The sequence below is a fragment of the Psittacula echo genome, assembly GCF_963264785.1.
Source record: "Psittacula echo genome assembly, chromosome: 13".
Classification (NCBI taxonomy): Eukaryota; Metazoa; Chordata; class Aves; order Psittaciformes; family Psittacidae; genus Psittacula; species Psittacula echo.
The window spans coordinates 1,450,285-1,468,919 of NC_137749.1; the positions used below are offsets into that span (position 1 = coordinate 1,450,285).

At 49.1% G+C, this 18,635-nt stretch overlaps 1 protein-coding gene across 1 annotated transcript; it reads left to right on the top strand.

The window, feature by feature from the left end:
* Positions 1-690: 690 nt before the first annotated feature.
* SVOP (SV2 related protein) lies at positions 691-17,883 on the top strand (the record flags this gene model as incomplete). The annotated part of the gene is made up of 16 exons (XM_080628533.1): positions 691-725; positions 3,824-3,984; positions 5,121-5,206; positions 5,409-5,507; positions 6,177-6,248; positions 6,459-6,583; positions 8,752-8,815; positions 9,977-10,102; positions 11,051-11,179; positions 12,437-12,510; positions 12,813-12,889; positions 13,962-14,069; positions 15,520-15,631; positions 16,588-16,669; positions 16,902-16,991; positions 17,677-17,883. 16 exons carry the CDS (start codon positions 691-693, stop codon positions 17,881-17,883), a joined length of 1,647 nt encoding a protein of 548 aa, XP_080484659.1.
* Between the last annotated feature and the right edge of the window lie 752 nt (positions 17,884-18,635).

Sequence of the window (18,635 nt, forward strand, 5' to 3'; positions counted from 1 at the left end):
GCCGAGCCGTGCCGAGCCGAGCCGTGCCGTGCCGAGCCGAGCCGAGCCGTGCCGAGCCGAGCCGTGCCGAGCCGTGCCGAGCCGAGCCGAGCCGTGCCGAGCCGAGCCGTGCCGAGCCGTGCCGAGCCGAGCCGAGCCGTGCCGAGCCGAGCCGTGCCGTGCCGAGCCGAGCCGTGCCGAGCCGAGCCGAGCCGTGTAGTGCCCGGCAGGGCCGAGCCGGCCGGGGCCAGGCTGAGCCGCACCGAGCTGGGACGAGCCACATATAGCCGAGCCGAGCCGTGCCGGGCTGAGCCGGGAGGAGTCAGGCTGCGCCGAACCGAGCCGGGCTGAACCGGGCGGAGCCAGGCTGTGCCGAACCGAGCCGGGCGGAACCGAGCCGGGCTGAGCCGAGCGGAGCCAGGCTGCGCCGAACCGAGCCGGGCGGAACCGAGCCGGGCTGAGCCGGGCGGAGCCAGGCTGCGCCGAACCGAGCCGGGCGGAACCGAGCCGGGCTGAGCCGAGCGGAGCCAGGCTGCGCGGAACCGAGCCGGGCTGAGCCAGACGGAGCCGAGCTGGGTTGAGCGGAGCGGAGCCGCTCCCGCGCCGCGCGGTGCGGTGCCGCCGCCGGAGCTGTCCAGCCGCCTCCCGCAGCCCCAGCCAGCCCCGCCATGCGGGAGCGATGAGAGCAGCGCCCGCAGACGCAGCCCGGCAATGGAGGATGATTTATTCCAGCTCAGACAGCTGCCGTGAGTAGCGGCGGCAGGGGAGCGGGATGCGCGGGGTCTCCGAGCGGGCTGCGGGGGGATTGGGAATCCCGGCGGTTTTCCCGAGCATTATCCCGAGGCAGTGCCTTAGGCCCCGGGAAGCAGGCCATTTTCCTTGTGCAGCTGCCCGGGTTCAGCATCCCGGGGGCACGCAGGGATCCTTTCGTTACATAAACCCACTCAAGCTTCATTTTTTGCACCAACTTGGTGGTGGTAGAAATGGGAAGGGGTGGGATAAAACCACGGGAGCCCCAAAGGGTTTTATCTGGAAGGAAGCATTCCCATTGCATTTGCAAGGTGGATTGCATCCATAAATAACGCTGTGCTGGGGAAGGCATCTTCTCGGCTGCCTCCTTCATGCCATGAACTGATGGCAGCTCAGAGCCCTTTTGCAGAGGTGTCTTTGGAGTGAGTACCACCGATATTTGCCCACTGCATGTCTCGGGGAAGCCAACATTGCTGCACCAGGAAGATGCTGGTATTCCCGAGAACTCTCTGCTGTTGGGATGTGGTTGCTGGATCTGTGCAGAAAGGTGATAAAAGCCTCTTCACACCAGCATTTCCTTTCCTCCTCAGGAATGCAAAATGCTTCCTTTAAAAACAGTTCTCCTAATGCTCCATTATCAGGTGCTTTAAAGCATATTCCTATCCATAAATCATTCACTTCGAGGCAGGGAATTAATGCTTAAAGTCGATTTGAAATATTAATGAGCTCATGTCAATGACGGAGCGAAGTGTCCCATAACATTCCCAGTAAGTTGGGGAACAGGACCGGAGCTCCGGTTGTTTTCAGATCCTTGGTTTGGGTGCTGTCAGCTGGGCAGTGGAAGGAATGAACCAGGATTTCCTGAGGCCATTTTCCCCAATTCTCATTTTCTCAATAACCCACAGAAAGCTGTGGGTGTGATGAGATGTACTCAAACAAATGCAGCTCTCTCCGACATCTCAGCTGCCAGGAATCCTGCGGGGATGGAGCAGTCAATGCCGCTGGGTGCTGCTTTCTTCATTTGTGTCAATTTGCCTCATAAGTTCCTAAGTGCTGAACATGTATTTGTGTTTGCTGTGACGGGGAATGTGGCCGGAGAGCGCTGTGCTCACGCTGCGTTTGGAGTGCTTACAGCTTTCAGGTCAGTCACTTGTATAGCGTCTGGAGCCACCATCTCCAGCATGGTCAGCTCCGAAAGTCCACTTCGAACACAAAATACAGGGGGGTTCTGATCGGGTGCTTTAGAATCCAGAAGGATTTTGTTGGCACCTTTATTTTGCCTGTGGCTTAGAGCAGCTGCCAGTGTAGGTTGTATGAATGACTTCCAGGCATATCCCATGGAGTGACAGCACTTCAGACCTCCTAAATCCAGGGAAAAGGTGTCCATCTCTTCCGTGAGCTTTGCACCCAGCTGCTGAGTTACAGTAATAGTCATCCCGTTAAAAAACACATGTAGAGAAGTTTGCATCCTGTGTAGTTAAACCAGGTATGAATGGGACTTGGATATTAATTGCTCTTTGTAATAGAAAGGTCATTTGTGGGCAGCCACGTTTCAGTGTGTGCTTGCTGAGACGGTGTGTTTTGGAGGTCGTATGAGGATTGTGTCTTCAGTTTTAAGGTGAGAGTGATGATTACTTGTGTTTGTCCTATAGGGTCAGCAAAAGAAACTCCAAACCATGAGAGCTGGGGTTTAAAACCCAAGAGAATTTAAACTTGAGTTTATCAATAGAGCCAAATAAGAACCTGAACCCAGAGGAGCTTCCTTGTTTATCTCTTAAGTGAGTGGAGGATGCCTGCACACCTCAGTGAGAACCTGAGATAAGCCCCAGCTTCACTGCAGTCAGTGGCGCTTTCTTGTTCACTTCAAAGAGGCCTGAGGTTTTGTTCTGCGTTCTTCTGTCTGAGACCTTCAAACGTCACCTTAGAAAACACAGTTTGTGGCTCTCTTGTTTGGCTGCCAAGATGTAGAGGTCAGAGAAAAGCTTCCAGTTCCCTGCTGCAGATAGAGCATTGCTAAGTGGCACAAGGAGTAGTTGCCCCATGCAGGTCTTGGAATGCCCTGTTTAGCTGAAGGAATCACCCCCGTCATCTCAAAGCCAGCAAAGCAGCTTGTTCTAAAGGTGAGAACCTCACCAAATGGTCAATGGGCTGCTCTCTCCATCCAGGTTACTGCCAGAATATCATTAGTGAGTGTGTGCAGCTCCCCAGATGGGAGGGGGTCATGGAAATCCTGCATACATGTGCCAGGACCTGAGGATGCTGGTTTGTATCACTGTGTTTGTACCAGAGTGCAATCCTAAACTGGGCTGAATGGCTGGTGGCGGCCAAGACTTCTCTTTGTAACTGAGGATGACCGAGGTGTTCATTCCTCCATCCTCTTGTTCACCACTGGACCAAGGTCCATTTACAGGAGGAGATAGCCCATCACTTTGTCCTTATATTGAATATGAATTGTCACCAGAGCTTGTAAGAGAAAGTAGGAGTTGCGATCTTGCCAAGCAGGAAAAGTCTTTCAGCTCACCCTTACCAATGTCATTCCCTGTCGCTTTGCTGCAGCTGCACTTGGCAAGGACGCCGATAGTTTCGTTTTGCTGACCCTTAAACCAAAGGATTAAGCTGTAGTTCAAGAGGCTGTCTGCTACTCTGTCATAGAATTAAATGCTCGGGTGTTGGAAGTCAGAAGAGGCAGTAGCAGGACTCACTCTATCTATTTCCAAAGAACTCTTTCACTGAAGCCCAAGGAACTGTCAGTGTCCCAGGTGAGAGTTACACTGATGTGTAAGGGGCAATGGCTTTAACTTGCCAGAGGGGAGACTGAGATGAGCTCTTAGGCAGAAGCTCTTCCCTGTGAGGGTGCTGAGGCGCTGGCCCAGGGTGCCCAGAGAAGCTGTGGCTGCCCCATCCCTGGCAGTGTTCAAGGCCAGGTTGGACACAGGGGCTTGGAGCAAGCTGCTCCAGTGGAAGGGGTCCCTGCCCGTGGCAGGGGTTGGAGCTGGAGGAGCTTTAAGATCCCTGCAACCCAAACCATTCCATGGTTCTATGATGATCTGGAAAAGACCCACTGAAGCATGAATCCTTGTCTGTGTGTTCTTAGGGTGGTCAAGTTTCGCCGCACTGGGGAGAGTTCGAGGTCGGATGAGGATGTCATTTCAGGAGAACATGAAATTCAGATTGAGGGTGTTCGGACGGAGCTAGAGCCGATTGAGCTGGAGGATGGAGCTGCAGTGCCAAAGGAATTTGCCAACCCGACTGATGGTGAGTAGGTTTCTGTTCTCCTGTGGGGTTTGGCCTCTTCATTGCGGTCATGTTGCGACCAGGATAATCCTCTGGGTTTAGAGATGTTAAAGATCTCCAGATAGAAGAAGATAACAATAACACAGGCAAACGATGTTACACCTGAAACCCATGTTTTAGTTACCTCGATCTCTGAGGGATGCTTCGTGTGGTTTGGTTTGGTATTAGCAGTAATAGGCCCTTTGAAGGAGTTGTGTGTCCCATTGTCACCGCCTCTTTCGTACAGGAGGTTTGACTTAGGTTCCTTTGGAGCTGATCAGAGCTCCTTAAACAATGCCAGGTTTACACGTGGCTCACCTTAAGGCTGAGCATGAAGCCTCTGCAGTGCTCCTGCCTCCTCCTTGCCTAGAGGACAAGAGGGACCGAATGAATGCACATCCCAAGCCTCTCCTTGCACCCAGCAGAGCAGTGCTGGCTGCCCTGAAGGCACCACCGATTCAGAAGAGAAGTGTTGGTTTTCCCTTAGGAATGCTAACATTTTGTAGGATGACTTTTCCCAGGGACTCATTTATGAACGTATTGATGCAATGGGAAGCCAGAATAACCTGGCATGAGCTCAGTGATTTTCTCAAAAGACTCAGGGCATCAACTCTGCAGTTCTATGGAGACTTTCAGCTGGCACAGTGCCTGCAGAAGTACAAGTGATGCTACAGTGGTGCAGAGCTTCAGTGCCCTCATGTGGAATGCCTGGGCTCAAGTCACAGACTGGGGGTCTTGTGACATCTCTGCTTGGTTTTAGCAGTTAGTTTGTTTGAGATGGTTTGTGGTTTTCTCTATTGCTTTGTGAGGATGTCCAGCTGTGGGCTTTGCTGTGTCAAACGTACTTGTTAAACTGCTGGAGGGGTTAAAGCCTTGAGACTTAAATTGGTTTAGACAACCTGAATGTCAACCTGTACATACCATATGTGTGTATCATAATGCCTGAAGAACATAGAGCTTTTCTTGACTGGGAACTGTATAAAGCTAAGAAGCTCTCTGTTATATATTTTAGATCTCAGTAGAGTGCCCAGTAATTGCATTCGCAGCAAATCCTGTCTCAAGGGATGGCTCCGCAAGGAAAGGAATGCACTTCTGCACTGGAATTGTTCTCTTTCTAGATACTTTCCTGGTGGAAGATGCGGTGGAAGCCATTGGGTTTGGAAAGTTCCAGTGGAAGCTCTCTGTTATTACCGGATTAGCATGGGCAAGTAATTGTTATCAAAGTCAATTGCATGATGTCAGTTAGAACCTCAGTGTTGTTTCTCTACGCTGTGTACGTCCACTGAGCCTATCCTGCTTCACCTGCAGGGTGGGGATGGCACAGGGCAGAAACAGGGTTCATTTCAAGAAGGTTTATTATTGGCTGCTGTGTCAATCTAATTCTTGTTTCTTTTTCACCTCTCTAGATGGCAGATGCTATGGAAATGATGATTTTAAGTATCCTAGCTCCTCAGCTTCATTGTGAGTGGCGATTACCGAGCTGGCAGGTTGCATTGCTCACATCGGTAGGAAAAATAGCTGACAGCTCCTGTATTCTGTAAGGTTTTTGCACTCATTGTTATGCAGACGTCATGCTTTGTATCCCAGGGTTAAATCTGTTCACGGCCTTTTGGATTGCCTTTGGTTTGGAAGAATCTAGGAGTCCCTTTTGAAAGTCAGAGGTTGAAGAAATGAAACTCAGTGAGAACTGAGGAAATTCTGCAAGTTTTGGGTTCAAAGTTTCATGTAATTGACTCAGCCTCATCCTAAAAGTCAAATAATTTGATTAATTGAACAAAGATTGGTAAAGTTTTCCATCTTTCTTGAAAAGCTTTCTCTCTCACCACACTTCATCTTCCTTGCACATAGACACACAGGGAGCTGTGAGAGAGCACAAGCAATCACTGTTTGAGGGGCATCATCCAGTGATCTTTGCAAGCAGAGCTCTTATAATACCACCTCCAAGTAGGATGCTTTGATGTTAGAAACATGCAATGCCCTTAGGGATGAGACAACCAGTCTGGGGAGCCTTCTCGCAGTATATGCCACTTTAGCTATTGGTGCCATTTGTGTTGTGTTAAGTTGATGCTGTTCAGTAGGTTTAAACCCATTCAGATCATGTATTCTCTTTGCTGTCACATGGATATTTGCACTTGCCTTGTGGTTAAGGGGAAGGTTTTTTCTCTGCTTCATAGGTGGTGTTTGTGGGAATGATGTCCAGCTCCACCCTCTGGGGAAACATCTCAGACCAGTATGGGAGGAAAACAGTAAGGCTTCAGCTCCTACTCCAATACGTTCCGATGTTTCTAGCGTGGGTATTTCAGTGCATGATGGTGACAGATGTCATAGTCTGCATGCCTTAAACAGAGCAGAACAAACCTCCCTTTAAATAAAGGGAATTTGAGGCTCTGCTTTGCATTTTGTCACTTTGTGTTGCAGCAGAAACTCACCTCCTCGTGCTTGGTTGTTAAATACAGGGCCTAAAGATCAGCGTCTTATGGACACTCTACTATGGGATCCTCAGTGGTTTCGCACCGGTGTACAGCTGGATCCTGGTGCTGCGGGGCCTGGTGGGCTTTGGGATTGGAGGAGTGCCGCAGTCGTAAGTAAATATTCACCATCCACACTTTCTCTTTTCTATGTGTTTTTATAGATGCTCAATGTTAAATTGCAGCCATGTGTCTGTTCAGTTGTCCCAAACCCACTCTATTCTAAGTATCTTGGAACTAATATATTAAACTCTGAGAAGGCTTTGAACCTAATCTAATACCTCACTGAGGTGGGTCGGATTTACAGACTTCTGTGTGAACAAGCAGGGTTCCTAACTGTGTGATGTTATATGCCTTAAGTCCTTTTAAGCTTCTCTCATTCTCGCATGTTGAAAATGAGAGGCCCAAAGAGGCCACCTTGAAGTGGGTAAAACAACAGACAGCATTTTGTATCTGTGCATTGCTACATCCTACAGGCAGGGTCCATAAGGGACAACACGCTCTTGCTGCAGCATAGATTGTGCCCTAAATTCCATAGGGTAGAGCTGAGCCCTTACTCTGGGTTGTAGAACTGCAGGTTATTGTTCGGTCAGAGCCTGAACTTCCATGTCTGATCCTGAGTGGAATTCCAAACCCACTGAGCCTGAAGCTGGAGCACTGAAGATACCTAATGTAAAGGTAGCATCAGGGCATTCCTCTGTTACTGTGTCAGTCCATTCACTGAAGAGGAGGATCCCTAAATTTTCCACCTGGAATAAATAGCTCTGTTCTAGGCTTTTTATTATAAATGTAAAGGGAAGAGTATAGCCACTTCCTCTCCATGTAGTCTTTTATCCTTATTAATAATGGATATTTTGCCCCATGGAGGTGCTATTTCAGAATAGTCAGAGTCTAGCTTTGATTGATGGCTCATAGACTTCTCCTCGAGACAAGTCAATATCCTGCCTTTTCTATTGCCATTCCCACATCAAAGATTCAGAGCTGAGATGGAACATCACGGCATTATTACTTTTCCTTACTGCTCTCCTGCTCCCCTTTAGCAGCTGCACAGGGTGTAACGTGTTCGTACAATAGGGAAGTCCTTTGCCTGCTGCGTGCTGACCAACGGTGAGGCAGGTTCTGCCATGCAGCTCCCACTGAGCACAACTGGAATGAGGCAGGAGAACAAGGACAAAGCAATAACACCTTGTACTGCAAACACCTATTAGTGAGGTTCCGCAGAGCCCCTGGTGAACAGCCTCAGCCCAGCCTCTGCTGCTTTACGGAGGGCAGGTAACACACAAAGGCTACAGGACTTAATGAGAGACAAAGAAGAGCCAGTTACACAACTCAGGGTGGATTCCATTAGCTTCTTGTTCTAACTGTAATACCAGTATGGAGTATTATCTTAAGAAAACAGGTCTGTACAGCATTAACCAGCTCCTGTTTCCTGCTGTGATATCCAGGGACTGCTCTAGTTTCATGATGTGATTTTAATTCCTTCTCTCAGCACTGATTTGATATAATGCTGTGTGAAGCTTTAACAAACCGAGTTCTAGGAAGCTACTAGGAGATCAATCCCCCATTTGTGAAGTTTGCAGGAGTTTTGTCACAGGCATCAAAGAAAGCCTGAGGAGCTCAGGAGCAGGAACAGGATGAGCCAATGGAATGCAAAGAGGAGGAGCAAAGAGCGACCAAGTCTTCCCAGGCAGTTTGAAGAAGACAAGAGAGCCCTGGCTGGCTGCTGGCCCTCGTGTTCGTCCTCAGGAAGCACTCCCAGAGAAGCTGCACCATTCCTCTTTGGCACAGTCATGAAACAAAGGCTCTGCAGAGGGAGAGGATTCCTTTTTGAAGCCCCACAAGAAAAGAATGCAAATGCTTTTATACCAGTAACAGGAGCAGACCTTGAACGTCTTGAATGGAGAACACTAACCCGGCAGCGCAGACTGGTGTGAAAGATCGCATCAGTTGTGAAGCCCTGAAGAAACACTTCACACAGCAAGAGTTAGTGTTGGATGCTGGTGGATCACACGGAACCGTTATAATGCCTGTCCCAGGGCACAGCAGGGTTGTGAAAACATGCAGCAAGAGCTGCTGCATTTAGCTAACAGCTACAGGGTCACAGAATCACACAAGCAGAGGAAACCCTGCCCTCCATCGCAGTGATGAACTAAAGGGGTTTGTGGTACTGCTGTGGGCTTGGCAATTGTATTCAAAGGCAAAGGGCATGTTTGAAGCTGTGCTATCGTGCCATTTCTCTCTGTGCTAGCCTGACATTTCTCTCAATGTTCCCTCTTTGCAGGGTAACCTTATATGCCGAATTCCTGCCAATGAAAGCCAGAGCAAAATGCATTCTATTAATAGAGGTGAGCAGTGTGACTGTGTCCCCAGAGGGACAAATTCTGCTGTTGGTTACATCCATTCAGTCCTACTGACCAGAAACATCCCCTGCAGCTGCAGTCAAATCTTGCTTGGCCAAGTGAGTGTGGAGCTGAGGTTGCACCATGCACTAGTGGTAGCTCAGGTCCAAAGCAGCATAAGGCATTCATGTGACACTCCACTCTCTGTACCTTGACTTGCGCCCAGTGCTGGGTGAGTTACTGCTGTTTGCACAGGGGGGCATTTGGATGTCACCTAATTTCATGGGGAAATTAATCTGAACTCAGTAATGAAGAGTGGAGAACTGAGTGTTCAGTAAGTGCAGGGCTAAATTCAGCTCCCCATATTCAATCCAAATGCATCAAAGTCACAGAGAGCAGAATTTGGCCCTATAAATACTTCCAGGCAAAATTCACAAACCTGTAATGAATGGTGGGAGGGGCAGAGAACGGTGCTGCTGAGGAGCATCCTTGTGGAAAACCTACCCCATTCAACCAGCTCAATGCAAACCCAGTCTCTGAGCTACCTGCTGGCAAGGCCTCCATTGGGTTGACTAACACTTCATAAACAGGATTCAGTAGCTGAATTACTCCAGTTTGGCTGCCTCTGAGCAGCCTTGGGTTAGAAGTATATTCTGAGGGTTAAATAATGAGCTAAGTGGGTTCATAATCTAAAGGGGAATAATCCTTTAGATACGGGCAGGATATGCAAGAGAATGCCAGCTCCATTATTTGCTGTGAAGGTATCAATTCCTTCTTTCATCTCCGGGCCAAACTCTGTGGCTTTGGTAGCTTGGTTTTGGTAAGGAAAACTAATACCATAAATCTCATGGTGGTTGCTGGGAATAATACCCAGAGACACATAAATTAACAGGAATTTTGCTGTAGAAACACCATGTGAAGAGCCCCTTGCTTATGAGGAGCTACCGACAGCTCGACACGAGTGTCTAGAGAAAGAGGATGCGGGGCTTTCAGAAATGAACCTTTCAGCTCCTGCAGCACTTAACCAAATCCTCTGAAAATGGACTCTGTTTCCATACAGGGCCCCGTGTTTGAAATGTCTCTGGCATTCCTCTGTCTCGGAACGCTGCAAAGCAGGAGGCCTGAAGAGCACTTCTCGTTTGTGACTGTTTCTCTTCCCTTTGGCAGGTCTTTTGGGCCATTGGGACGGTGTTTGAAGTCCTCCTAGCAGTGGTGGTGATGCCCACGCTTGGCTGGCGCTGGCTTCTCGTTCTTTCTGCCCTCCCTCTTCTGCTCTTCGCTGTCCTGTGTTTTGTAGGTATTCTGTCAAGGACAAATCCATGTTCCATCACTTCTCTACCTGATCCTGCAAGGTGACTGAGGGAAATCAGGGTGGTTTTAAGCTCTCTGTTGGTGTCTTCTTTGAAACAGCTGAAATAGTGGCAAAAGTGCTGTTGTTTCAGCAGGGTTCTACTGAAAACCTTCCAAAGAGAGCTGGGTCTGTGTGACTGTCATTGCTGGAGGACAATGGTGGGCTGGGATTATATGAAACCAAATCAGGCCTGGAAACCTCCCCAGTTTAGTGTCTTCGTTCTAACTATGCTCAGTGGAATCAACATTTCACTAAAAGCCGTTGCTATTTCCTTGCTTTGTGTCAAAATCATCACTTTGATGCTTATTGCCCACTTAAAAACCCCCACCCAAGTCAGGGGTAAAATCTGCAGAGTGCAGGCCAGATTCTAACAGACGGCATATATGAGTTAATCCTGAGCATCAGTGCACTGTGAGGTAATGCGCTTGCCTCAAAGATATGTGTCCTTGTCAGGCTGTTCAGCAGCTCTGATTGTTCCTCAGCCACTGACATTGTTTTTCAGACATATCTCCAGTTATACAGGTGCTTGTTGTTAAAAGGAGCTTAAAAATGCACATTTGGGAATGCCCAGAGCATCCTGTCGCGGATGCTTTGCCTTTCCTAATGAGGAGATATAATGTAAAGAACCTGCAAAAATGCCTAATGGTTCTTAAGAATAAACCTAAGGTAACAGAAGGGAAAGATTTCAGCCTGGAGTTCTGCTTTCCTGGTGAAAGGGAGGTTTTGCTGGGTCTTAAAGATGGCTCTGAGCTCTTAAAGGTTAGCTCTGTAATGTGGTTAGTGCTGGAGTCACTGAGCTTTCCCACTGGGAGCCCACAAAGGAACCCCCCAGTGTGTTTATTGCTGTGTTCTTGCCATCCTTGCGCATCTGATCTGCTTTGCTCTCTTAGTGGCTGCCAGAAAGTGCCAGGTACGATGTGTTATCTGGAAATCAAGAGAAAGCAATTGCCACTTTAAAGCGGATAGCAACGGAAAACGGAGCCCCGATGCCTCTGGGAAAGCTAATTATTTCCAGGCAGGTATGTACAGGCACATTAACAGCGTGGGATACAGGGAAATGGTTACATTCATGTCGGTTCTTATAAGCCAATAATCAATGTGAAGTTGAATTGTAGTGTCTGAAGCAGGAGTGAAGAGGTGTTTGTCTGTGCCTTTGCCACAGGGAGGAAGAGTTGGTTTCTCAGTTTTAATCACATGAAAATCCTGAAAGGGAAAAGGACCTTTAAAGTGAGCATCGATGTTCTTTAACCTCACTCTGAGCCCTGGGGATTAAAGAGAATCAAACCTTGAGGCTGCCGAAGAGCTCGGATCAGAATTCCAAGATCTGAGCTCCTGAGACAAGCTGGAATTCGACTCCCGAGCTCATTTTTGATCTAATCCTGATGTTCTGCAGTGGGAGAGCTGCAAGCTCCTGCTGCATCCTAATGCATGGAGTGATTCAGGCTGTTGCTTCTGAGCTACGTGTTACTGTATGAATTCACTGGGGTCTTTTTCCTTTCAGCTTTACATGGCCAACTTTTCAGCACCCCATCACCACACAAAGCAGCTTCACAGAACAGAGACTTCCATAAGAAAAGAAAGTTACAAAGCTGGCCCATGAGGAAGGGCAGCAGAGGAAAACCTGTAGATTTGAATGAGAGCAGAACTGTAAAGCTAGGCAGGAGCCTGCCTCTTACTAACCAGAGGTGGAGGTCTGCTTTTCTAAGGGCTGGACCAGGGAGGATTTGAGCTCTTGGGTGTTTCACAGAGGCTTGGTTCAGTGATGGTGATGCCGATGGGCTCTGCAGGAACAGGGGCCAAGCTTGGGATGGTTTCGTTTTCAGGGTGGGACCACAAGTCTATGGGCTGAGCCCTCCACTCAGTTCAAAAGGGGGCTGCTCGCAGGAGGGCTGCTTGTGGCTCCTCACTGCCTTCCCCTGCAGGAGAAGCCCTGAGGGGCTGCTCTGATTTACAGGAGCTGGCCCTGGGCCGCATGGATCCCATCAACCTGTGCGCTGCTCTTTGCAGCCCCACCTTGTTCCGGCAGGCTCCTTGGGGGGAGCAGTGTGTGCCCTGTGCAGGAACTGGTTCTGGTGGTGTTCTGCTCCTAGAGAATTCCCCTTGGCAGAGGAATTCTTTACTTGGATCCCAGCTCCAGGGTTGCTCACTCTATGGCTACGCTCCTCCCGAGATGTAGTGCCTAGGACTGTGTGTTGTGTTATCCCTTGCCACTCTGCATCCTCCAGTCCGGGGCCAGTGAGTGTCCTGACCCTCTGACTTCTGCTTCTGTTCAACAGGAAGATCGAGGGAAAATGAGGGACCTTTTTACACCTCATTTTAGATGGACCACGTTGTTACTCTGGTTTATATGGTAAGAACAAATATAAACGGCCCAGTGCCAGCACAATCCTAAATGGTTTTTTAATGGAGGTGTTTTACAGCATCACTAAAACACAGCAAAAAAGCCCCAACCTGTATTGATTTGTGATTTATAAACCCACCCATCAGTAGCATTCCCAATCTAATTGCCCAGTCGTTTTCTAAATGCTAAGAGGAAATAGCTTTGAGGTAGCACTTAGTGGGAGCCCTCACTCAGTGGGTTCAGTTGTGATTCATGGTGTTTCCTATAGGCTTGGCCACCTGAGACTTCCTCTCTTGTTTTCTTCCTTGCAGGTTTTCCAATGCTTTTTCGTATTATGGGTTAGTTTTATTAACTACGGAGTTCTTCCAAGCAGGAGACGTCTGCAGCAGTGAGTTCTGCTCCATCTTTCTCTTAAACATACCCCGGTCAGTGGTCGAATGTCTTTTAGCAGATCCCCTCGTGCGGTGTGGAAAGGACTGTGGCTCCCAGCTGGAATTGTGAGGGAGCTGCTTAAAGGGTTACTCGTTTTAAATGTTTCTGATGGGGCCTTTTCCTCATCCCCTGCACACTGCAGAGCGGTCCTGCACTCTCTGTGAGCCCAAAGTGTAAAGCTGCATGAGAACCTTCAAGGGAGCCCTGTTAGCAAAGTATCTTTCTTCTTGAGAAAGAAGTGTTGGGATAAAGGTGAGGTTCCAGATTTGAGAGGCTCGGAGAGAGCTGCTGTGGAACTCCCAGGTCCTCAAGATGTGATGCCCTGCTGGGAAGAAAGATGATGGTGGGGAAGCCTTGCCGTTTTGTTGCAGGTTTTTGTAGTCAAAAGAAACCAAAAGTGCTTTGGCTGCATTAAGAAGAGGCTGGAAGAGTCTGAGCCCCCAGGGGAGGTGTGATTGCATTCACAACACTTGTAATTAGTGCAGGCTGTCTGATAGCTGGAAAATTACAGGGATAGTGTTGGGCAAAGACACGATCCCAAGCTTGTACACCGGTGTATTGCCTGTTGGAGAGGCCTGGCTCTGGTCAGCCTCCACAAAGGAGTATGCATCCATTAAAGATACTTGGTTTTACAGAGCGACAGTGTTATTGAGTCCTCTCAAAGTACAGCTGAGGTGTTAACATCCCGGTTTGTGCAGGATAAACTGAATTATTGATGTCAATTCTGCCCATTGGCATGAGCTCTGGACTGAAAACCGACTGAGCGTGTAGAGCTGGTGAGGAAGGGTGAGCTTCCACTGTGACAGTGCTGGCTGCAGAGGTGTCACATCCTGCCCCAAGCGCCATTAGAAACTGTTCAGGTTCAGCTGTATCCTCCAGGTAGAACACACGTGCTGTGCTGCAGGGTCTTGTCAGTACATCCCTTCCATGGGTGTCAGCAGTAAGAGTGGCAAAGACATAGCAGGAGCAAAGGAAGGTAAGCAGAGAAGGGCATGAAGGGCTTGGTTTGTTCCTTTTTCCTCCCACAGTATCCAGTAAAAGGAAAGAAGTTAAGGCAAAGTGCAGCCTGGCCTGTGAGTACCTGACAGAGGAGGACTACACTGACCTGCTCTGGACAACCCTCTCCGAATTCCCTGGTGAGTGGCAATAGGGAGCGCTGGTTCTTCACTGCCAATGGCTCCATGTGATTGGGATGGGCTCTGGAACAAGCAGGGAAATGGGCTCTGCTCTCTGGCCTAATGCCAGGGTTGTATCTCCTGCAGCACTGGAGCTCCTTGCTTGGACTGCTTGGTAACTGCAGCACGCGCAGCAGCTGTAGCTCCTGTCACTGCCTGTGTGATCCCTACAGATAAATCACTAGTAATTGCTTTGTGAAGCCATAATGGCCCATCTGACGATGGATCCCATCCAAAGAACAGATCAGGCTTTCAGAGGAAGAGGAACAATTAAATCAAAGGGGCAGAATCACTTGAACTTTGGTCCATAAGTGACTTTCCAGAACTATTTTAAAGGGATCGTGGGCAGCGTGAATCAATGGAGAACTCGCTCCCAAAGCTCTGTGTCCATCTCAGTGATGATTTTCAGTCGATTTCAGTGAGTGTCAATGGACAGTCTGACAGACAATGAGTACCCACAGGCTCTTCAGATGTAGAGGGTGATCTCCCAGGATTAAGCTGTCTGAAATAACACTGTGGGGCAATGGCCAGGTGATTTTCACTGTTCTGGGTTACAGTTTCAGCTCAAAGAGAAGCCGTTTCACTGGTGAAGAGTTGTAAGTCTATGATGAATATGCATAATTGCTACTTAACATGGGAGGACTGTCCTGCACAGCAGTTGTTCAGGGAAGCATGGCAGTGGACAGTGGGCAGAAAGAGGGTATGTACTCTTGGACTGATGCTGTAGCTGACAGGACTGATTTGCTCCTGATACATACTAAGATAAGAGAAACATTACCAGGGATACCTCTGGGTATGACATTGGAAACTCTGCTGCTTGAATTATCCCCACGCTTGCTGTACATCAGCTTTTAAAGGGATCTGGAAAAGTTGCACATGAGAGAATACTGACCGGTGTGAGACTTAGAGAGCTTGGTCTGGTTCCTTTATCGAGGAGCAGGTGAGAAATAATGTGATGGCAGCACAGGAAAGAGAATACTAAGTTGTAACGAGCCCTTAAGTCTGGCAGTAGGAAGATTTATTAGGGGAGCGATGCTCAGAAGCTGAACAAAAAGGTATTCCAATGAGACAGAAGGCAGGCATTTTAGCACTCTTTTGGTAACCACTGCAATGGGCAGTGGTTAACACGTCAGAGTTGATTGCTCGCTCCTACATCAGCCTGTAGCCCCTGAGTGTGTGGATGTGTGGACCAGTGGGGATGTGACCATGGAACAAGACTCACAGAGCTTCTGTTTGCATGTGGTCCCCATAGCTGGAGCAATCCACTGGCAAAGCTTTGCCTGATGCCTCTGTCAGCAAAGTGCTTTAAAGAGAGAGAGAACAACGTTTCAAGCCTGAAGTAGCCAGACTATGTGAAAAGCTATCTCCATTCCCACCTCTGCTGCCTTCCCAACCTTGTGTCCTTCCGCAGGTGTGTTAGTGACACTATGGATCATCGATCGGATAGGCCGCAAGAAAACCATGGCCCTGTCCTTTGTTGTCTTCTCCCTTTGCAGCCTTCTGCTGTTTCTCTGCGTTGGAAGGTAAGGAAAACACGATGAGCAATGGGTCCATCTGAGTCACCTGTGTTCTCTCTCGGTTATGGCAGAACTGGAAGTGGTGGCTTGCAAAGCCATGAGGTCGTGCTCGACTGGAGGAAGCATTAAGGATGGTGTTAGGTTTTCTCACCAGTTTGGAAGGAAACTAAAAGAAGCAGGAGAGGAGAAATCCTTCTCTATGATCTTTCAGACAGAGCGATCCAAAGGGCAAAATGGGAGCTTGTATCTGAGTAGGAGGGAACCATTGGACAACTTTAAATCAGATCTGATGTCCTGAGCCTCGGGAGCTGGTTCATGCACTGCTCTCTGCCATTCACTACCTACAGTAGTCATCACCAGGGCAGTGCTTGACAACCAAGCCCAGTCTCTGCTCTCATTCAGCTGCTCTGGCTGCATCTGGCCTTGATGCCACATGCATGTGACAGCGTCTGTACCTCGGGACTGGTGGACAAGGACGTGACCTGACAGCCAGAGGAGAGCTCTGTGACTTGAAACCCTGTTCAGGCACTGGACAGGAACCCTGGAATGAGAAACCTCACAAAGCCACAAATATCCAGGCAGTCTGTAGGGTCATCTCTTTTAAACAGCTTTTAAGGTGTACTCCCATTGCCTTTTCCTGTGTGCCATCTTTTTGTTAGCACCATTCATAACATGGAATGTGGTTTGCTCATTTAGCTACGTTTAGGCATTTGCTGCTTATTTCAATAGGCCACAGCTGTCAGGAAGAATGGATGCACTTGGTGAACTGATGTGATTGCGGGAATGCAGATTGTTTGGCATCATTGTTGTATCAAAGGTCCAGAAACAAACACAAAGGGTTCATTAAAACCCAAACGAAGTCGTTCTGAGCAATTGAGCGTTTTTATTGCACTTGCCTCCAAGTCAAACAAACAGATTGTCCAGACCCATCCCGAACACTGCTCTCCTTTCTGTTCTCACAGAAACGTTCTTACCGTGCTGCTCTTCATTGCGAGAGCTTTTATTTCAGGAGGATTTCAGGCTGCTTATGTTTACACCCCGGAGGTAAGGAGGTTGTTTCTGGAATGAGAATGTTTAAGGGGAGTGGGAACATGGTGGGAAAGTCATTTTGTCTGCCCTCTTCACAAGGGACCTTGCCCCAGACATGAGCTGGAGATCTCATGGTCCTTGCCTAACAGAACTCGCTGTAGTTCCACTTATTGAGTACCACTGATTTAGGAGGCTGGAGGGAAGAGAACTTCCCACTGGTGTTAATGGACTGGTGCTTTGCTCACAGGTTTATCCAACAGCCACGCGTGCGCTGGGGCTGGGAACATGCAGCGGAATGGCCCGAGTGGGAGCCCTCGTAACCCCCTTCATTGCACAGGTAAAAACCCTTCCTTCTCCTGGGTCCCAAGGCAGAGGAGGTGAGGGAGAAGCCGCTGTTCTGATGCAGGGGCCAAACCGAGGGCGAGCTGTGTGTGATGCGTTAAAGCAGGGCTGTTGTTGCCTGGTCCTTGAGGACAGTTCAGGCTCATCCCTGGATTTGCCTCTTTCTCCATTGCTCCGTATGTTGGGGGCTGAATAAGCAAGCAGCCAGGGCTGCAGGATGGATGTAAGGACACCTTGGAAGCCAGCACCTGGCCATGGGGTTTGTGAGAGGCAGGGAGTTCCTGTGTGGTGCAAGGCCACCTCTCTCTTGGGATCCCGGGTACCTGGAGGGTACCAACCTTCAGGGGACGTGGCAGGAGCTAGAGAAGGGTTTGGGGGAGCCCAGCTCCACAGGGCCAGGACGGTGTCAGAACCAGTGGCTCTGCAGAGGGCCAGGATTTGCTTAAGATCCTGGGATTTGCTTAAATCCTGCCTAATGTATAAGGGCAGCAGCACCTCACGGCGCTGGTTTGTCAGTGTTTAATAGCTGTGTGTTATCGCTGAGGAAAGGAAGTCTGCAGCAGCCAATGTTAAACACGTTCCCAATACTGTAATTAAAACCTCTGCTGCCACCTCAGTGCCTCTACTTCTGTGACAGGGCCCAGGGGAGCTGGTTTCTATCTTCTGCCTTTTTCCTGCAGGTGATGCTGGAATCTTCAGTCTATTTAACACTGGTGGTTTACAGTGGATGCTGCCTGCTGGCCGCTGTGGCTTCCTGCTTCTTGCCCATTGAAACCAAAGGCCGTGGCTTACAGGAGTCCAGCCAGAGGGAATGGGGACAGGAGATGGTTGGGAGAGGATCTCAATCCGCAGGGGTCACCAGGTCTAACTCTGGATCACAGGAATGACGGGACACGGAAACCTGCTGGAGGAATGAATGATTTGAGCAAGGTCTTTCACACAAAACCCAGCCCTGGAGCACAGGGAGCTGACCATCCTGTCACTGCCAATGTCATGTGTCAAACTGCAGGAACCTTGGGGTTGAACCCAAGCCGGTTGTGTCTCTGCTGCTCTCTGCTCACACTCATAAAGACTTTACTTCAGTATTGAGAGGTGTTTGATCCCGATACCATTTGAAGTTTAGCAGGAAGGGGTTTTCTTAAGTCTGTTGTGCTTGCATGGTCAGCTCTTCAGCTTACAATGTCCCGTGTCAAGCAAATTGCCAACTGAATGCAACTCGGTATAAGCTGTAATTAAAATCATGTACTCTTGATGCCTAAAAACCAAAAGGCTAATATTTATTGTGTCCCTGCCATAGCACACAGTGGATCCCATACACTACAGACTAGGTTTTGTGAGTTAGATGCCTGCCTTGCACCTTCTAGCCATCGCCACCACCATGTGACAGCAGCACAGCAACCAATGCATCCTAGCTCCTTGGGAATGAAGCACTGATTGCTTGCAATCTGTTTCCTGGATGTTTCCCCATCCGAGGCAGGCAGATGGAGTCAGTGAGGAGTGGTGTTTGTCACAGAGACGGAGCCTTACAGAAGAGACGGAAATCCTCCTGTGGCTTGGAGCAGAGTCTGACTTCTCTACCAGAAACATTGAGCGCTCTGTGTGTTGCTTGGTGCGGACTGCTTCAGCTGCCCTGGTGCCT